Source organism: Microplitis mediator, chromosome 5 (genome assembly GCF_029852145.1).
Source record: "Microplitis mediator isolate UGA2020A chromosome 5, iyMicMedi2.1, whole genome shotgun sequence".
In the NCBI taxonomy this organism is placed as follows: Eukaryota; Metazoa; Arthropoda; class Insecta; order Hymenoptera; family Braconidae; genus Microplitis; species Microplitis mediator.
Genome location: NC_079973.1, coordinates 8,762,533 through 8,781,605, shown reverse-complemented (window position 1 = coordinate 8,781,605; position 19,073 = coordinate 8,762,533). Strand labels below are relative to the sequence as shown.

Below are 19,073 nucleotides of genomic sequence, written 5' to 3'. Positions count from 1 at the left end.
TCGGATACTCGAGCTATCCGGAGAGTCCGCGAAAACAAGCATGAGCCGGCTCAGTACACTCCACCCGGGCCCACGTCCAGGACGCAGTCCCAAACGGGCTGAAGCAAGGTCGGAAGCAGCAGCTAAACCATCAAAGGTGTCGCGCTTAGCCGACAGTAACGGACCAAATTGGATCCGTTCCGAGCAAGTCTTTAAAAGAACGAAAATATTACTGAGAGAATTGTAAAAGTATCTGAAAGAAAATAATATTGAATGAATCAAAATTCTTTTAAGTGCCGAGTGATTTTGTTAAGGAAACGAATATAATATTGAAAGAATTGTGGAATAAGAGAAATAATATGGAGAAAATTAAAATTCTTCTAAGTCTTGATCGAGTTTACTGAAGAAAAGAAAAAGAATGCGATAAGAATTTAAGTAAATATCAAACACGTAAAAGTTAAATACTCGCGACGGACGAATGAAGGAAATGAGAGAATGAGCGATCGAAACTTAAAATAATTTTGCTCTCACTATTCTTGTGCGGGCGGCGATAGAGGGCAATAGCAAGTGAATCCTTTCCACACTTGCGGCGGAAAGGTCAGGTAATAAGTTCGCTCGGGAAAACTTGTAGAATCAACTCTTTCTCTGGGTGTTTAACTCGACGGAGACTTCTAGCCGAGTAAATCCAAGAAGCTGCAGTTATTTGAAGTCCGACTAAGACACAGGTAAGTGATAGCTAGTAACCCACGAGAAAGTGGACTTCCCCACTCTGAGGCCTTCTGATAAGGGATGGCAGCCGGACATAGTCGAGTAGGTGGGAGTGAAATGGAGACTATCTGCTTATTCCTTGGGAAGGGGTCGAACTAGGGCAAAAGGGGCGACGACTAGTTACCCTTTGACATCCCGGAGAATCAGACCGATAAAATAACGGGAACTTTAACGGGAAGATTTGTATCACGCCTTGTATATAATTAACTGTATATGACTATTGTAAATAGGCAATAAAGAGGCTTATTATTTATTATTTAGATCAAGTCTTTGATTGTTTTAATTCCCGTTTGTTTACCCTGGACACCGGCGAGTATATTCGAACCTGGAATCAGCCGTTACAGGTTCGAGATTTTTCGTGCAACTGGTCAGATAATGTACTACTCAAACCAAGAGTTAAAATTTTTTAAACCAACTACCTTCATTTTTAGTTCAGACCTATTACAAAATATCATGAGACCATTTTTGTAGACATTTTTATTTACTAGAAGTTATTTACAATAAAGTTTTTTCGAATTCCGCATTGTTTTCTAGTTATTTTTATTTTAATGTCAAGCTCTTAAAATCGATCAGAAGACTATTTTTTCTATGAGCATGACATTGAAATAAAAATAATTAGAAAACAATGCGGAATTAGAAAAAACTTTATTGTGAATAACTTCTAGTAAATAAAAATTTCTACAAGAAAGGTCCCATGATATTTTGTAATAGGTCTGATAGTTTCGCCGGAAAAGTAAAAATATCTCAAAATTTAATATGAATTCGACTTCAACCTCAAATAACTTTTGAACAAATAGATTTATCAAAAAATGATAAGAAACTTTTTTTGTAGAGCATTCAATTACCTACAAAAATAAGTCTGCCAATTATTCCTATGACGCATCGTTAGCTACTGATAAAAATCAGAAGACGTAAAAAAAATTTTTTCCATGTTATTCTTATGGAAAATGGAAAAGTGCGATGAGGCACGTCTTAATGTTAATATTAAGAGCTCTACTTTTCACAGGCATCTTTTTTTATCTAAATGAAACTTTTGAACCTATTTCCGAGAAAAAAATAAATTCGTTATTTTTTTGATCACCCTAGTGTATATTTATATTAGTATGTCCGGGACTGACTCACCAAGTTAGTCAGGATCCACATTGACCTAATATATTAATATTCAAATAAAAATATATTTTTATTTACTTTCAAGGAACCAACAAGCGGTTTGGATTCACACTCTGCCCAAGCCTTAATTTCAAGACTGAAAAAATATGCTGAACAAGAAGGCAAAAGTATAGTGGTGACCGTACATCAGCCAAGCTCTAGGATGTTTCATAGTTTCAGCAAACTTTTATTGCTCAGTCGTGGGCAAGTTGCATATTATGGCTCTACAACAAGCATTGGAAGATTTTTTGCCACTATCGGACTGACTTTACTTCCTCATTACAATCCTGCTGATTTCATACGTAACTATTTTTATGTTTTTTATTTTCTAAAATCATGTTGTTAAGTGAATATAAGGGAAAACTGTTGTCAGAATATCTAAATAATAAAATAGGTTAACCTATTTTCTAATTTGGTATTATTTTACACACATCTTTCTTATAAACTTCAATTTGTTTCGATTGGGACTTGGGTCCGCTTGATAAGAGTTCCGATTGGTCCCATTAGAACTGATTGATTTCGATTAAAATCTGATTGACTTGAAATCGAATTTATTTCGTTTTAATCAGAGTTTGCAATCAGGGTATTAAGACCAAGTTATTTTTTTCTATAGTTACGGTTATATTTTAACGATTAACAACGTAATAGAGTCATTTTATGTTATTGTTATAAATTCAAGTTACCCCGTGTTGAACGGGGCCCTGATTGTTTCACGGTCACCGTGAATTAATCGTTGAGTCGTGGTAAATTTATTGCCAATACACGTCAACATTATATCACTGCCATAAAATTCTCTGTTCACTGTTATAAGTTGGTCGTTTCACAATAAATAACTAATGTGCTTGTTTAAATAAATACCGAGTAACTAAGTTATACCCTGCTCAAAAAATCCGATAGATTCTTGTAGTTGTATGTATGAAGCTCTATACTCAACTATACCACTTCTCATAGAACTAATTTATTCTTACAAAATCTCTATGGGAATTTATGAGAATGTATTGGATTCTATGAGATTTTTTAAACAGGGTAGCTTCAACATTGCACTGATGTAAGTCATACGTGCAATTATGATTTTATCACTATCGGTATACCGCATTTCGTCAGTGAAATACTAAGAACTCGCTGTCATTTGCTTACATTTTTCGCATTGTGCGACTTTATTAGGTAGATTTTTTTAAAAATCTAGGTATTGTATTTGTCCTCATGGTCGATTTTTCAACGAACTTTGTCATAACCTATTATAATTGGTTGAGTAGAGTTCAATAATACCATTCGTTGAAAAATTTATAGATATATAAATAGGACCAGCATTGAGGACACGATAGCACTTACAATTATTGTCAGATCTTAATGAAATTTTTTATACTTACTCTATGAGCGATTCTCTTGATCAAGTTCGAGGATGGTCTGAATCGATCGATTAGTTTAGAAGTTATGGCTGTTTAAAATTTTCACGATTTTTCGAAAAAATTAGTTTTTTGATTGACAATTAGAAAGTCATCAATGCACGTATAATACACATTATTTTAATAATAAAGCTCTAGTTTTAGTCAATCGGTATTTACTATCTGTATATGGTATCACATTTAAGCATGACATTAGTTATCCGTTGTGAAACGACCATCTAATGACGATAAATAGAGCATTCTATGACAGTGATATAAAGTCACCGTGCGTTGGCTATACATTTACCACGACTTTCCGATCAATTTACGGTGACCGTAGAACCACCAGGAAGAACGGAAGGTTATGCAGCTAGAAAGAGGTTGGAATTCATTTTAGCCTCAATAGCTTCGTCGATGGAGAAGTTCAAACTGTTCTAGCGAAGTTATAACCAACCTCATCTGAATCTCTGAAGTACGGAAACGGAAATAACTGCAATATCGAGGTTCCATATACAGTTATAATTTCTTCAAAATTAAATAACAATTTGAAATTTATCAATACAGGTTATTAGTTTTTTTTTCCATATGTAAGAAAATAATTTGATCTACGAGTTTTTTTATTGTTAAAATATTCATCATACTATGATAAAATTGATAGTTTAAAATAATCCAATTTGTGCAGTTGTCTATTTTTACACTTTGCTAAATTGTTTATCCTCGCCATGCTTTTAAGTGACATACTTTTCGAGAACTTCACGTTCATATATACGTAAAACATCTCTTGAGAAATAATGTCATTCATGAAAATTAAATTTAATTCATGATAAGGGTCAACTCAAGCTATTAAGCACACGGGTGTACATAGTTTACTTTTGTTCGTTGCAGTGGAACAAATAAAGGGACCGGAAGAAGTGAGAGAACGTATCGTCGCAGCAGCCCAAGCAGCAAGACAGGGATCAGACTGCCCACTAGAGCTTCGTGCTGACTATAATCCCAGTCGATATCCGCTATGTGACCATTTTATCCACTACCACGAACACCATATAACCCACAACGGTATTTTACATATAATTTATGCATTAATTGAATGCATAAATATAATTTTTATTATGGATCTATTAAATTTAGCCGAATGATAAAAGCATAATAGTTACATATTTCTTTACTTTTAATTATAATTCTAAATAGTGAAAGAAGATGAGGGCCGTACATTATGGCTGGATACACAAAGTCACGCTAGCAGTAGTGCTAGTTCAACAGATGAAGATTATTCTTGGCAATGGCCGACAAGTTTTTGGTCTCAATTCAAAGTAAGATACATTTCTTTTTTCAATTATTTTTCAACGTTAATGAATACCAGTAATGTCTTGCATAGGTTTTATCCGAAAGAAATTTTCAAGAAGCTCGACCACGAATGTTATCGAGATTAAATTGGCTCCAAACAATTGCTCTAGGCATTTTAGCTGGGCTTCTTTGGCTTCGATTACCTAGAACTGAAGCAGCCCTCCATGATATTCAAGGATGGATGTTTTTTAGTACCACATACTGGATGTTATTTGCACATTTTGGTGCTCTTTCTAGCTGTAAGTAAACACCAAATATATATTTTAACTTCATTATTAACATATAAAACTATAATTATTGTTCTTTTTTAGTTCCTCCTGAGCGTGAAGTTATAAATAAAGAGCGTATGTCAGGATCGTACCGACTATCAGCTTATTATTTAGCCAAAATGGTTGGCGAACTACCACTAACGATAACTCTTCCGGCAGTATATCATATAATTAGTTATCCAATGTTAGGATTCCACAGTCCAGCAGTTTTTATTACATTACTTGCCTTTTTACTTCTGAACACTGTGGTGGCACAGGTAAGAAATATTATAATTCCTATTTATTGATTTAATTTACCCTCATTAATATGCCGGTTATATTTTTTTTGCAATTATACGGATAATGGAAATGACTCAGTAATTAAAGATCTCCAAGTTTTTGACCTTTTCAAAATTTTTAGATAGATTTCTCAAAAATCTACCCAGTATATTTGTTCTCGTGGTAGATCTTCGAAGAATTTGGCCATAATCTATCATAATAGAGAAGTTACATGTTTCGTAATTCACATTTTTTTTAAAGTTCAATAAAAGTCGTTAAGTAAAATTAAGAAAAAAATATCATAATAATTGATTTTCTGGTTAATTTTTGGATTAAAAACTGTTTTTTAAAAATGTCAATTCAAACACTAGTTACGTCATTATATTCGTTCCGACGCGCCATCACACGGAGAGATAAACAAATACCCATGTCTACCCTATCAGAATCTCACCAACAAGAAAATATAATAGAATAACGTGATTTTTATTGGTTCTCAGCTCCAACAGATGTAATAACGTCATAATCATTTATAAGTCGTTTTTTTTTTCGCGCCAAAATTTATTGATTTTTTATAATTAATTTTGACTTAGAAAAAATGATTGATTTACCCAGAGAACACACCAACGTAACAGTGATATCACATCTAGAAAACATGTTACGTAACAAATTCAACGTAAATTTTACATTCTGATGATATAAATTGGAATGTAAATGTCAAATTTGTGACGTAAATGTGACATTAAGATTATATGCATGTTACTGACCGAGTGATATCACATTGGTGACCTAAAAGTGACGATATATTTATATCACACCCGTGAAAAATGAATCAGACATGGTCATGCATGGCCGTATATGGCTAATATATGAAGCATATATGGCTATACATGGAGCATATAAGGCCATACAAACTTTTTTAATACAGTCATACAAAGCCATACATGGCCTTGTATGGTTCATATATTACCATGCATGACTGTATTAAAAAAGTTTGTATGGCCATATATGCTCCACGTATGGCCATATATGCTTCATATATGAGCCATATATGAGCCATATATGAAGCATATATGAGCCATATATGAGCCATATATGAAGCATATATGAGCCATGCATGGCCATGTATGATTCATTTTTCACGGGTATATATAAAAAATTTGAGCTGACTATTACAATTACTTATAAACAGGATGTTGTACACGGAGAGAAAAAAATAGTTCTAATTCCTATGTAGAATGGTAACCATCACTATGTTACATAGAAACGAAGATTTTTTAACGTCGAGAGTCACCGGGCAGAGTAATCCCCCTCCCCCATTCTACATAGTAACGGTGGCTATGCTAGCATTGGATTGATTACCATTCTACGTTGACGAGAGAACTATGTACATGGACATGACTACAATGTTACCTAGTAACGTTTACGATGTTTTATTTATTTCATTTTTAGTAGATAAGGTTATGACAAAACAAATAACTTAGGTTGGTATAAATACCCTCGCAGGTTTGAATCACGGTGGAAACACCGTGAAAGTGTCAACACCGTAGATCCACTGTGGTTACACGGTGGGTTTGTTCCATTTCACCACCGGGTATACACAGTGTATCCACTGTGATTACGCGGTGTATCCACCGTGATTTCACGGTGGCTTGACCACTGTGTATACACGGTGTTTCCACTGTGATTACGCGGTGTACCCACCGTGATTCCACGGTGGCTTTGTGCGATTTCACCACCGTGGTTCCACGGTGTATCCACCGCGTAATCACAGTGAAAACACCGTGTATACACGGTGGCATAGTCACCGTGGAATCAAGGTGGATACACCGCGTAATCACAGTGGTACAATGGAACAAACCCACCGTGTTTCCACCGTGATTCAAATCTGCGAGGGTAGATAGATGTAGAAATTAAATTAATCTATTAAAATAATTAAGATATTGCTCAAAATGAAATATCATTTTTTGATAACAGATAAATAATAATTAAATAAATTAAAATATCTAGTAATATACATTGCACATATACATCCATACACATACACATAGGTTACTGCGCAAACGTCCGCGCATGTTTACTTCCTTGTCTCACTTGTTAAACTGTAACGACAGCTATTCCAGCATGGTACTGAGTACTATTCTACATAACCCTGATTCCCATGCTATGTAGCGATTTTAACCATTTTAGTTGTTTCAATGTAACATAGTAATCATGACTAGAAAAATGGTAATGTGTCCTATTCTACATAGCATTATTTACCATTTTACACAAAATGAGTCTGGTTACTATGTAGTATAGTAATCATTACTATTCTTTTCTCTCCGTGTAGCGTAAAAAAAATAGGAAATTTTTTTGATATTACTAACAGCATTTTGACGATTATATTTTGCTTTTTCGAAAGTGATTATATTTTTTAATCTTACGTAGCACACGGTACCGTTATACTACCAATGTAACATGTACGTCACATTAACATCACATTTACATTCATTATGTTACGTAAATGAGTGTGAAATTGTGCGTCGCATGTGACTTACGTGTTACTTACGTTTTACGTAACCTAATATTTTTGGTTCTAAAAATGTGACGTCTCCGTCATATTGCCGTGTTCACTTGGTTACTGTGTCCTACTCACGATGGGCCCGTAGCAATAATTTGTCCTGAGATAATAGATACGTTGATAATGTATCATCCATAATCTTTTAAAGGTCAAAAACTGAACTTCACTCCTTAATAATTTTTTAAACCATAAAAAAAATTATTTCTAAACTATTATTACGTGAAATGACTAAAGAAATGATGAATTTATCAATTATAGAGTGTTGGTTTTTTTGTTGGGGCTTGTTGCTTGGATCTACAAGTAAGCATCACAGCTTCTGCACTCTACACTCTCGCCACACAGTTATTAGGAGGTTACTTAGCGACTTCTGTGCCACCCTGGCTTGCCTGGGCACGTTACACTAGCATGGTCCATTATGCTTACCAAAATATGCAAATATTAGAATTTGGAGTTGGCGATCCTATAGCGTAAGTTTTAATATTGATTTCGACTGCGGAGTTATATACTTTCGTTTATACGATGCAATTAACAAAATTCAAAGTATTAATTAATTCTAAGAAATCAATCCATTTAAATAGATGCTCGCAACCAAGTAAATTCCCAGAGTGCAAAAATGGAACAACGATTCCCGTGTCAGCAATACTTGAGAACCAAGGTGGTCAAAGAGGATCCAGTTTACCTTTATGGGCTAACACTGTTATACTTTTAGCATTCTTGGTGGTGTTTCGAACGCTTGGATATCTAGTTCTTCGTTACTACCGGATGCCTAAGTAATTATTTAACTTATTGGCCATATCGTATGCAGTTCTCTAATTCATTCTTCATACAACTTCGATTAAATATAAATACCAATTTTCTGTTATTGATATTAGCTAACTCGGAAATGGAAATACTTCGAACCGTTACTTATTTCGGCTTTCGTTTATATTTTTATTATCGAATAGGAATCACTATTATATTAGGTTAGAAAATTGAGAACGGGATCAACCATTAATTGAAATCTATCATGAAGTTCATTAACGTATAGATTCAGGCGAGTTCTAATTGTTGTTTTTATTATTATTATAATTATTATTATTATTATTATTATTATTTTTATTATTATTATTATTAATATTATTATTATTATTATTATTATTATTATTATTATTATTATTATTATTATTATTATTATTATTATTATTATTTTTATTTATTTAAATATACCTAACTCTTTTTTTGTAATCTTACGAGTTCACGTTACCGAAGGAAAAGTACACGGAAAAATATAAATAGGAATGGTTACTGTGGTACACAAGAATGATCGTAAAGTATGTTAAAATTAATCGTAGCACATTACTAGTTCTTGTTATAATAGGAATGGGTCGTTTTTATATACGACTGATACAATCTAACATAGCAACCATTACTATGTTAAACATTATGTCGAAAACATGACTGGTTATCGTGTTCACAGTCACCCTTCGCTTTCCAGATAATACAGTTTCCTTCCAGCAGTCGATGTGTTACTCTATAAAATAGGTATAGGTCCTGTGTGGAGATGCGAAAGACTCTCCGGAGAAATGCGTTCCATTGTCGTTCAGCATAGTAACCATTCCTGTGCTGGACAGGAACTGTTGCTTTCAGTCACATGCCTGAGTGCTGTTTACAACATTAGTTCCCGCCAAACAGTAGTCAGGCATGTGACTGAAAGCAACAGTTCCTGTCTAGCCCAGGAATGGTTACTATGCTGAACAACAATGGAACGCATTTGTCCGGTGAGTTTTTCGCATCTCCACACAGGACCTATACCTATTTTATATAGTAACACATCGACTGCTGAAAGGAACCTGTATTATTTGGAAAGCGAATGGTGACTGTGAACACGGTAACTATTCCTATCTATTTTTTTCCGTGTAGGTAGTATTTTGAATTGTTTTGTTACAAAAATTAAAATAAAAAAAAAAACATATAAATACTACTTTTGTAGATTACTTTTTTTTATATTTTGTGTGAATTGCGATTTTTCGGATTTAATACGTACATGATATTAAATATAGTAATAGCTGAATTACTTTTCTGTAAGCTCGATTGTATTTAGAAATATGAAACTGAAAGTACGATTAAACTGCATTCATGAAGAAGACTATGATTTCTGTAGGTATTTCATAAAAAAAAAGTAAACGTGGAAAAGTGAAAACGAAAGTAAACAAATGCATAACTGGATATAATAAATTGGTTGAGTGTATTTACACATACGATAATTATATCGTAACCAGCGTATTCTATCAGAGCTAATATCATTAATCGAATAATAGTTATGTTAAACTAGGAAAGAAATTGAACGAATTAATATATGATAACGTAGGAAACTAATATAAGCGGAAGGAGATAACTGTGATTCCATTTATAAGGGAACGTTAATTTAATTAACATAATTTTACACTTCAAAACTGTTTGTCCAAAAACATTTGATTTTGTATATATTTTTTTTAAAGCACATGAATAAGATAATAGTTAATTCTATTGACATCTTACTATTATATGCGCTTCGATATTCATGAATTCTAAAAACTATTGATTGACGTAAAGTTCGGCTGATTGCTTGGACTATTTATAATTAAATGGATTAAATTGTTCTCGAACGAAATCCTAAGCAGGAAAACAAAGATGTAATGTTTCGTTACATTAATATGCTACACGGAGATAAATTTATGTTAACAATTACAATATATTATGGAAATGGTTCCCATAATGCATGGTAACCGTTTTTTTTTTAAAGTAGATTATAGGAACGGCACCCATATATATTATAGTTATCATTACCAGAATATATATGATTACCATTACCATAACATGTGTAACCGTTACCATAATATTACAGTAATTGTTACTACAATATTATGGTAATCTTTACTATAATATTATGGTAACCATTACCGTAATATATGGTAATTGTTACCATTACCATAATATGTGTACCCGTTACCATAATATTACAGTAATTGTTACCATAATATTATGGTAACCATTAATATAATATATGGTAACCATTACCATAATATTATAGTAATCTTTACTATAATATTATGGTAACCATTACCGGAATATATGGTAATTGTTACCATTACCATAATATGTGTACCCGTTACCATAATATTACAGTAATCGTTGCCATAATATTATGGTAACTATTAATATAATATGTGGTAACCGTTATCATAACATTATAGTAATCTTTACCATAATATTATGGTAACCATAACCGTAATATATGGTAACCATAACCGTAATATATGGCAATGGTTACCATATATTATGGTAATGGTTACTTTATATTATGGCAATGGTTACCATATATTATGGGAACGGTTACCATAACATATGGTAATTATTACCGTAACGATATGAGATGATATTTTATAAACGTCCTAGGAACGGTTACCATAAATTTCTCTCCGTGTAAGAAGAACTCAAAGCAACAAGCCGAATTTGCCATGAATTTTTTCAGATCAAAAATCAGAACAGATATGATTCAAAACTTCGAATCTATAAAGAGTGAATTAAAAAACCAGTACAATAATATCCTAAAGAATTTATAAATATTTCAAACTCAATCGATATCAAATCCATTAATGTCGCCAAATTTTGAAGGATACATGTATTGTTTTTTTCTTATCAATTAGGGTATTAGAAAAATTTGTATAAGCTTTTTGATGTATTCATGAATAACTAACTCTTAAATTTATAATAAAAATTGACTGATAACTTTTTATAAATGATTTAATAAGCATACAATAATGTCTACGTGTTCGTTTTTTGACATTTGAAATCGTTTTATATTTAAAACAAATGGTTTTCTAATTTTATATCTTAAAAGTTAGGCAATGAATTATATCATCTGTAATTACCGTTACGACCATTATCATCATCTCAAAATCATGATTATATCACTTATTATTAATTATAATAGAGGTACTTTTTTCAATTATGTATCCAAAAAATGATATGTATGAAATCAAAAGTAAATAAAAAATTTTGTAGTTACTTGATAAATAATATGAAACTTATTTTTAGCATTCGAATAAAACAGACTAGATGAAAAAAATACTTTCATCGATTCAACTAGTAACTATTTAAAATATAATAACGATGATCGAAAAACAAAAATCTGTAATGAAATAATTAAAAAGCAAAAATATTGTAAGCCCGAGTCAAAAAACAAATTCGAATTTACGTCTCAAAGTTCTCAATGAAGTTTTTGAGGATCAATTTGCAGTAGAATCTCGCTATATTTGACCGCTCTCTGTAGTTGACCAAATTCTCTCTCTATATTTGACAATCCTGTCTCCCACTACGACTTTTCGTTTGGCCAATAAAAAAAAAAAACTTCGTGGCGGGTAGATTTGAATTATTTTGGGCTATAAGTACAAACTTTAAGTTCTATTAATCTAATAAATTTTAATCACATACTTTAAAGAGATATAATATTTAAACTTACCTTAAAATTTTCTGAATTATTTAACATTTTTTATTGCACAATACAATATTCTATTTAGTAATTGAGGTTATATACAGATAATATCATGTGAACTGTTTTTGTACACTGCGCATTTAGCCGCGCAGACCTGCGCATAAGAGACAATAGTGTTGCTGTAGTGGGGACAAAAGGACGAGTTAAATACAGAGAGAGATCCTAGACGGATGAGTCAAATAAAGAGAGATTCTACTGTAGAATTTAAGGATTGACAACAGTATAGAAAGTTATCCTAGTTTAGTCTTCAAAGTATTAATTTTACCAATTTTACCATTTTGAGGACTAAACTGGAATCACATAATCTATGAATTGGACCTCAAAATACTCAAAACGTACAGGAATAATTTTATCCGCATTTGAACCTCAAAAGTCTCATTCGACGTATTTTCTCCCCTCCCTTTTCTATCTAAAATTTTTCAAAGTCCGAAGTACAACTTTTTATTCATTGAGGATTTTGAGGTCTTACTTATAATTTAAAATTGATAAATTATTCGCATTTAGACGACATAGTTCTCATTGAGGATTTTGAGTACTAAAGTAGAGTTACTTTTTGGGCGGCCAATAAGACATCAAAGAAATTGAGGCTTTTGAGAACTAAACTAGAATTTGTGTTTTGACTCGGGAACTAATGGATTAATCATATGTAATATTGTTATGATTTCTAACACAAAATATAATTAAAACAGAAGCTCTATCACATGAATAATTTCGCATACTACTAATGTAAAGATTTGGCTATGCTCCACTAACGAATATCCATTTGATTTTTTTGTTACGAGTAAATGTTAAATTATAATTGTTGAAAACGGATATAGTTAAGACTGATAAAAGACATACGATGTCATGATTAATGTAATTATTAAGGAAGTAAAAGTAGCTAAAACAATTCAAATTCGAATTATAATTTCTAATGTCTATAAAATAATTGACGTGCTTGTAAATTAATAAAAAGTATAAAACCCACGGTCAAGAATTCCGATTGAATTGATTTGACAACAACATAACATCGATCATTGTCCGATTAAATTTAAATTACTTGAATCGAAAAATAATCAATTTCTATTCTTCTTGATCGGAATCTCTAACGAAAGAAGACCGAAATAGGTGTAAACTTTGTGTTGTATTTGAAAATGATAATATTGACAAATAATGTATAATGCAAGTAATGAATAGAGTAATAAACAATATCGTCACAAAACATATATATGTAAATAACATTAACCATTTTATAAATACACTATATAGTAGACCGGTTCAAAAAAATCTGCTATTTTTTTTTTTTTAAACCCGCAGTGAAATATCTTCCTAGTCATGAAAAAAGAAGCCTGTGAAAACGGGAGCTCTTAATATCAATTTTGAAAGCTCGCTCATCGTAAATTTCTATTTTACGTTTAAATAACATGGAAAAAAAATTTTTTAACTTTGGAATTTTACAACTCATTTTGGAATTAACATGTCGGGGTGAAAGATACATACTTTTGAAGGAAATTGAAGGCTCTAAATTAATTGTCTCTTATGTTTGTTCTCTAAGTCTACTCCTTTAAAAGTTATTCGAGTTTAAAGTTCAACATGTAATCAATTTAACCTTTTTTTTCTAAAATTATGGTATAATAATAAAATTCATCTTCGAAAAAAATTATTTTACAATTTTGAAATGGTATAGATAATAGCTTTAAGTTTAACACGATTATTTTCAGTTTATAAAATTTTTAAAAAGTGAAATATCTTTAAATTATTATACATCAAAATCGTAAATATAACAAACAGCTAGGAACCAGAACAATAATTGAGCAACAGTACCAAGAAAGTAAGTTGATAATGCGGCATATCTTTATTTCACCGGTAAAAAAGTGCACTACATTTCCTACAAGCCACAGTTAGTCGTTTTTCCGACAAGTTATGTACATACAATTCAAATTTTTTTTAAACTTCAAAGAAAGAATTAGTTTTAGATTTTTTAAATTGAAAAGTCATTTATTCCTCATAGTAGAACAATAAAGATCTACTTTGTTAACGACGTTAAACTTAATAATTTAATATTTTAAGACAAATTTTTTGTTTTCAATAATAATTATGAAATATTTAAAAAAAATTAAGAAAAAAAAGGTTAAATTGATTACATGTTGAACTTTAAACTCGAATAACTTTTAAAGGAGTAGATTTAGAGAACAAACATAAGAGACAATTTATTTAGAGCGTTCAATTTCCTTCAAAAATATGTATCTTTCACCCCGACATGTTAATTCCAAAATGAGTTGTAAAATTCCAAAGTTAAAAAATTTTTTTTCCATGTTATTTAAACGTAAAATAGAAATTTACGATGAGCGACCTTTCAAAATTGATGTTAAGTGCTCCCGTTTTCACAGGCTTCTTTTTTCATGACTAGGAAGATATTTCACTGCGGGTTTTGAAAAAAAAAAATAGTCAATTTTTTTGAACCGGTCTACTATATATACACTGGTCACAAAAATTAAGGGATATAAAAAAAATTCCAAATTTTTGGATGATTTTCAAGATGCTGTAACTCGGAGAAAAATAGTCGTAGAGTAAAAAAAAAAGCTAATTGTAGCCTTAAGTTTCTAGTTTTTAGATCTGGAGTTCAAAATTTTTTTATCATGCACGATTCCGGAGAAATCCTAAGAAGACCAACGCAAAAAAAATTTTCCTACAGTTTTCACAGTTTTTAATATTTTATATATCATTGCTCTGATCTGAATCAAAACTCATTTAAATCTTAATTTTTATTACACTGGGAAAAATCCGCAGTGAATCCGGATTGAAATTAAATCCGAATTCACTCCGCCACTCAGAGTTCCGGAGTTTTAAAAAAAATCACTTCGCATGCGAAGTGAATTGGGAGTTTTTTTTTAGCGGAGTGATCTCGGAGTGATACGGATTTTATTTCACTCCGAGTTTTCTCTGGCCCGGAGTTTAAACATTTAAATTAATTTATATTAAATTGTCAAACAGCCTGTGTGTGCGGGTGCGAGTGTCTAAAGTATTAAATTTTAGTTTTGAAATTTCGCGCCAAGATGACGCTGCTGTGCGTCACTGTATTCAACGTTCAACTTTTTGCTAAAGTGGGGAGCGAGAGAATCACAAAGTCGATTATTTTGTACCAACAGGCGGTCCAATATAGCGGCAGTCAGTATCATCGACAATGGCAGTCATAGTCCAGATCTTAATATTAAATTAAATAATATTATTTCAGAATTATTATATTCCCAACTTGAAAAATTTATGAGACGGGTCATCCACCGTAAATTAGCAGAGTGACGATAACCCTTTTTTGATGTAATATAGGGGTATCCTGTATTACACTATGACATGATTGTTTAACCCTTCGTTGGTCGCGCTATGAGCGATTCCCCGCTTTTTTTTTTTATTTTGTAATATAAAAAAAAATAATTTTTTTTTATCTTTCAACAATTCAGCTATTCCTTCTTTGATCTATTTAACATACGTTAAAAGAGTTTCTAAAGTTATAATTATTTATATTAATTATATATTAAATAATAAATGTCGGATGAACGTCGAATCACGGCGATTCCCCGTAAGCGCGACCAAACTAGACAGTAAAATTTTATTCCCAACGTTGCCACATGTACGGAATCGAAATATAGATAGCTAGTATGGCTGTCATAAATTGTCTATAAATTTGGCAACGCTGTAAGAAAATTAACATTACGGCGATTCCCTAACCACGCGAACAACGAAGGCGGGCAGTAAAGCGCGACCAACGAAGGGTTAATATTAATGTTTCCCTGAACAATTTTTGTGATAGTAAAAAAAAAAGTACGTGTCAAGAAAAAAAATTATTTTTCTAAATATGCATTTATTTGATTGTTAAATAAATATCCTGTCATTTTTAAATAATACTCTCTAAACCTGAAATAGTAAATTATCACTACTTCACAGTGTATATTCACTATTTGCCACAGCTAAAAGTCGGCCACTTGGAATTAGTGCATATACACTAGGGTGATTCATTTCCGCAAAAGTTTTTTTTTTTTTTTTTAGTGCTCAAGCAAAATCTCAAATCTTTATTTATTTCAATTACTTTTCAGACATCGTAATGAAATCTTACATCTTTTGAAATAAAACTCTTATCATTGAAGCTTTACTTCAATCAAAATAAGTCATAAATTTTCTATCTTTAAATAAAAAATTAATTTCTGATTTAAGTAAATGTCGGATTTAAATATCTACCCTAAGTGTTTAAACTCTTGTTAATTATTTGAATACTTGACAAGTCAATTTTATTTTATAATTCAAATATTTATTAACTTTAACTTCGTACACCGTGGCGCTGTAAAACGAGTACTGATACAAGACGGAAGGAAGTAGATTTTAAAAACACGATGCTGCTGCGCTCTTTCCCCCACTTTACCTCATAGGAACTAAAAATAACAACGAAACGGAAAAACTAGCAGAGCGTCGTTGGCTTCACAAATCGTAATTCGTCGTCGAACCGACAACACGTGCAACAGTTTTTAGTGACGCATAAAAATATTACAAACATTTTAAAAATAATTGAACAAGATCTGTGAATTAAAAGTGACTACTATTAAATAAATAAAAAATGTCTTTAATAAAACTTGAGAGCAACGACAAAGAGCTTTTCGAGGTTGATATTAAAGTTGCTAAGATGTCGATGACCATTAAAACCATGTTGGAAGATCTTGGATTGGGAGATAGCGATGACGAAGTGGTGCCTCTACCTAATGTACACTCGGCAATCTTAAAAAAAGTTATTGAATGGGCTGAGCATCACAAGGATGATCCACCAGCTCCTGAAGACGACGAAACTCAAGAAAAAAGGTGCGACGACATCAGTACCTGGGACTCTGAATTCCTGAAAGTTGATCAGCCAACTCTCTTCGCCATAATCCGCGCTGCTAATTACCTAGACATCAAGGGCTTAATGGACGTAACTTGCAAAACTGTCGCCTGCATGATTAAAGGAAAGACTCCTGATGAAATTAGAAAGACTTTCAACCTGCCTCCAACCAAAACTCCTGTTGATAATAACGATGTCGTAAAAGCATAAGATGGCGGGCCCACGGAGAAGGATGAAGAGACGGACAAGGAGACGAGTCAATGATAAAGTAACTATTAAGTTCAAACATAAATTATTAATCAAATAAGTTTTTTTTCTTTTTTTTTTTATTATCTGATTGTATTTTTCATTTCTTTTTTCTTATATTGCAAGAAATTGTTTTGTGATACGACTAAATATTTAACAAAAAATATACAAGTATACGATTACACGTGATGACCAATTAATATAATAATTAAATTTGTTGTTACATGAAATGAAAATGATTTATAATAATTTTGGTAATTGTACAGTGTTACCATGTGGTTAAATGAAAAATTACAATAAAAGAAATTTAATATTTTATTTTGTCGTTTGTATTTAATTAATTTCTCATAGTATGTAATTATCAATAACCTAGAATTTATATTTTTTTAAATTACTTAATAATTGATTTTTAATATTTGTTAATTATACTAATTAGCAATTTTATAATTGATACTTAAATTATCTCGTTGAAGTTCAAGAAAACTTATAGTCAAAAGTTAGATTTAGTTTCATATTTATTATTTACATTTTTTTTTTTTTTTGTTATCTCGCTGGCCATTGTTATGGACCTTGTCCAGATGTTTCACACTAAGCAAAAGTAATTATTTGACCATTTAAACATGTGAGGCTTGAATTTCTTACGTCCCTCGTCATTAACAGATTTCTATGAAAGATTTAATCCCGAACCTTTCCAAGAATTTAAATAATGACGAGCCTAATTGCTGTCTAATAGTCGTATGACTATTGTTCATGAAACTGCAGCTTCCCTGATTAAAAAAAATGATTAAAAATGATTTCACACGTTAAATGTCCATAAGAGACAGGATTAGAAATGATTTGAAGGATTAAGAAGTATTTAAAATGATTAGAAAACAAATCATTTTAAATACTTTTTAATCATTTTTTTTAATCAGGGTTGGATAGTTATGATCCTGAAGTAAGAAATAATTAGAAATAAGTATATAAAAAATCCGAAAATTGTTATGTAACTGTCTTATAACTTCAGGACCATATTTTGAACGATTGTAAATGTAGCTGGCAATTGGCAATGTTTGAATAAATAAATAGAATTTAAGAGAAATAAAAATTGAAAAATACGTACTTTCATATTCGAAAAATTAGTACGCGCATTTTTTTAAACTTCATTATTTTAATAAATTAATTTACACTTACGCAAAAACTTGAAGAAACAGAAAAATTTTTAAAATTTTTTAGTGATTTTTAGAAGGCTGTAACTTGGTAAAAAATAGTCGTATCGAGATTTAAAAACAGCATTTTATAGCTTGAAATCTCTAGTTTGGTGCATTTTTTTCAAAATTTTTTAAGAGCTCCGGCTATTGCGCAAACATGAGAAATACCGTGAGACAAAAGATTTCTAAGTTTATTTTTTTTTTTTCCAAAGAGCCCACGGACCGTGATAAAATTTTTCTAACTAAACCAATACATAGGTCATTTAGCAAATTTATACAGCTTCAAATTGGCTTTTTATGTATCGTCGTAGGACGATTTTTCGCTAAAATATCAGCCTTCAAACACAAAATGATCCTTTTGGCTTTGATCATCGATATTTCAGGTATCAATGATCGCACAGCAAATTGAAGGGTGACGTTGAAAACTTGAATAAATTCCCTACAAGACCTTTTTATAATTTTTTGAAAAAAAATTTTTTTTTCATTTTTAACATCCATTAGAAGTAAGTACAAAAAAATGACTTTTTTAAATTTTTTAGTAAATCAACCGCTACTCTGCAAATATCGAT

General features: G+C 31.4%; 2 protein-coding genes across 3 annotated transcripts in view; both read left to right on the top strand.

Annotated features, from left to right (window-relative positions):
- LOC130668137 (uncharacterized) overlaps positions 1-12,187 on the top strand; it is a 59,881-nt gene extending 47,694 nt beyond the window's left edge. For both annotated transcript variants that reach the window (XM_057470250.1, XM_057470251.1), the window contains 7 exons: positions 1,943-2,198; positions 4,167-4,337; positions 4,470-4,591; positions 4,657-4,864; positions 4,937-5,151; positions 7,971-8,179; positions 8,291-12,187. In XM_057470250.1, the coding sequence (XP_057326233.1) occupies positions 1,943-2,198; positions 4,167-4,337; positions 4,470-4,591; positions 4,657-4,864; positions 4,937-5,151; positions 7,971-8,179; positions 8,291-8,486 (1,377 nt within the window). In that variant the 3' untranslated portion in view covers positions 8,487-12,187. The remainder of the gene's footprint in view (positions 1-1,942; positions 2,199-4,166; positions 4,338-4,469; positions 4,592-4,656; positions 4,865-4,936; positions 5,152-7,970; positions 8,180-8,290) is intronic.
- A 4,227-nt stretch (positions 12,188-16,414) lies between these two features.
- On the top strand, positions 16,415-17,599 carry LOC130667835 (S-phase kinase-associated protein 1-like). The gene has a single exon (XM_057469696.1). The coding sequence runs from the start codon at positions 16,811-16,813 to the stop codon at positions 17,276-17,278; it is 468 nt and encodes a 155-aa protein (XP_057325679.1). The 5' UTR covers positions 16,415-16,810; the 3' UTR covers positions 17,279-17,599.
- The last annotated feature ends 1,474 nt before the right edge of the window (positions 17,600-19,073 follow it).

Coding starts and splice junctions, on each gene's coding strand:
- LOC130667835 (XM_057469696.1), top strand. CDS start 16,811: ATGTCTTTAATAAAACTTGAGAGCAACGACAAAGAGCTTTTCGAGGTT.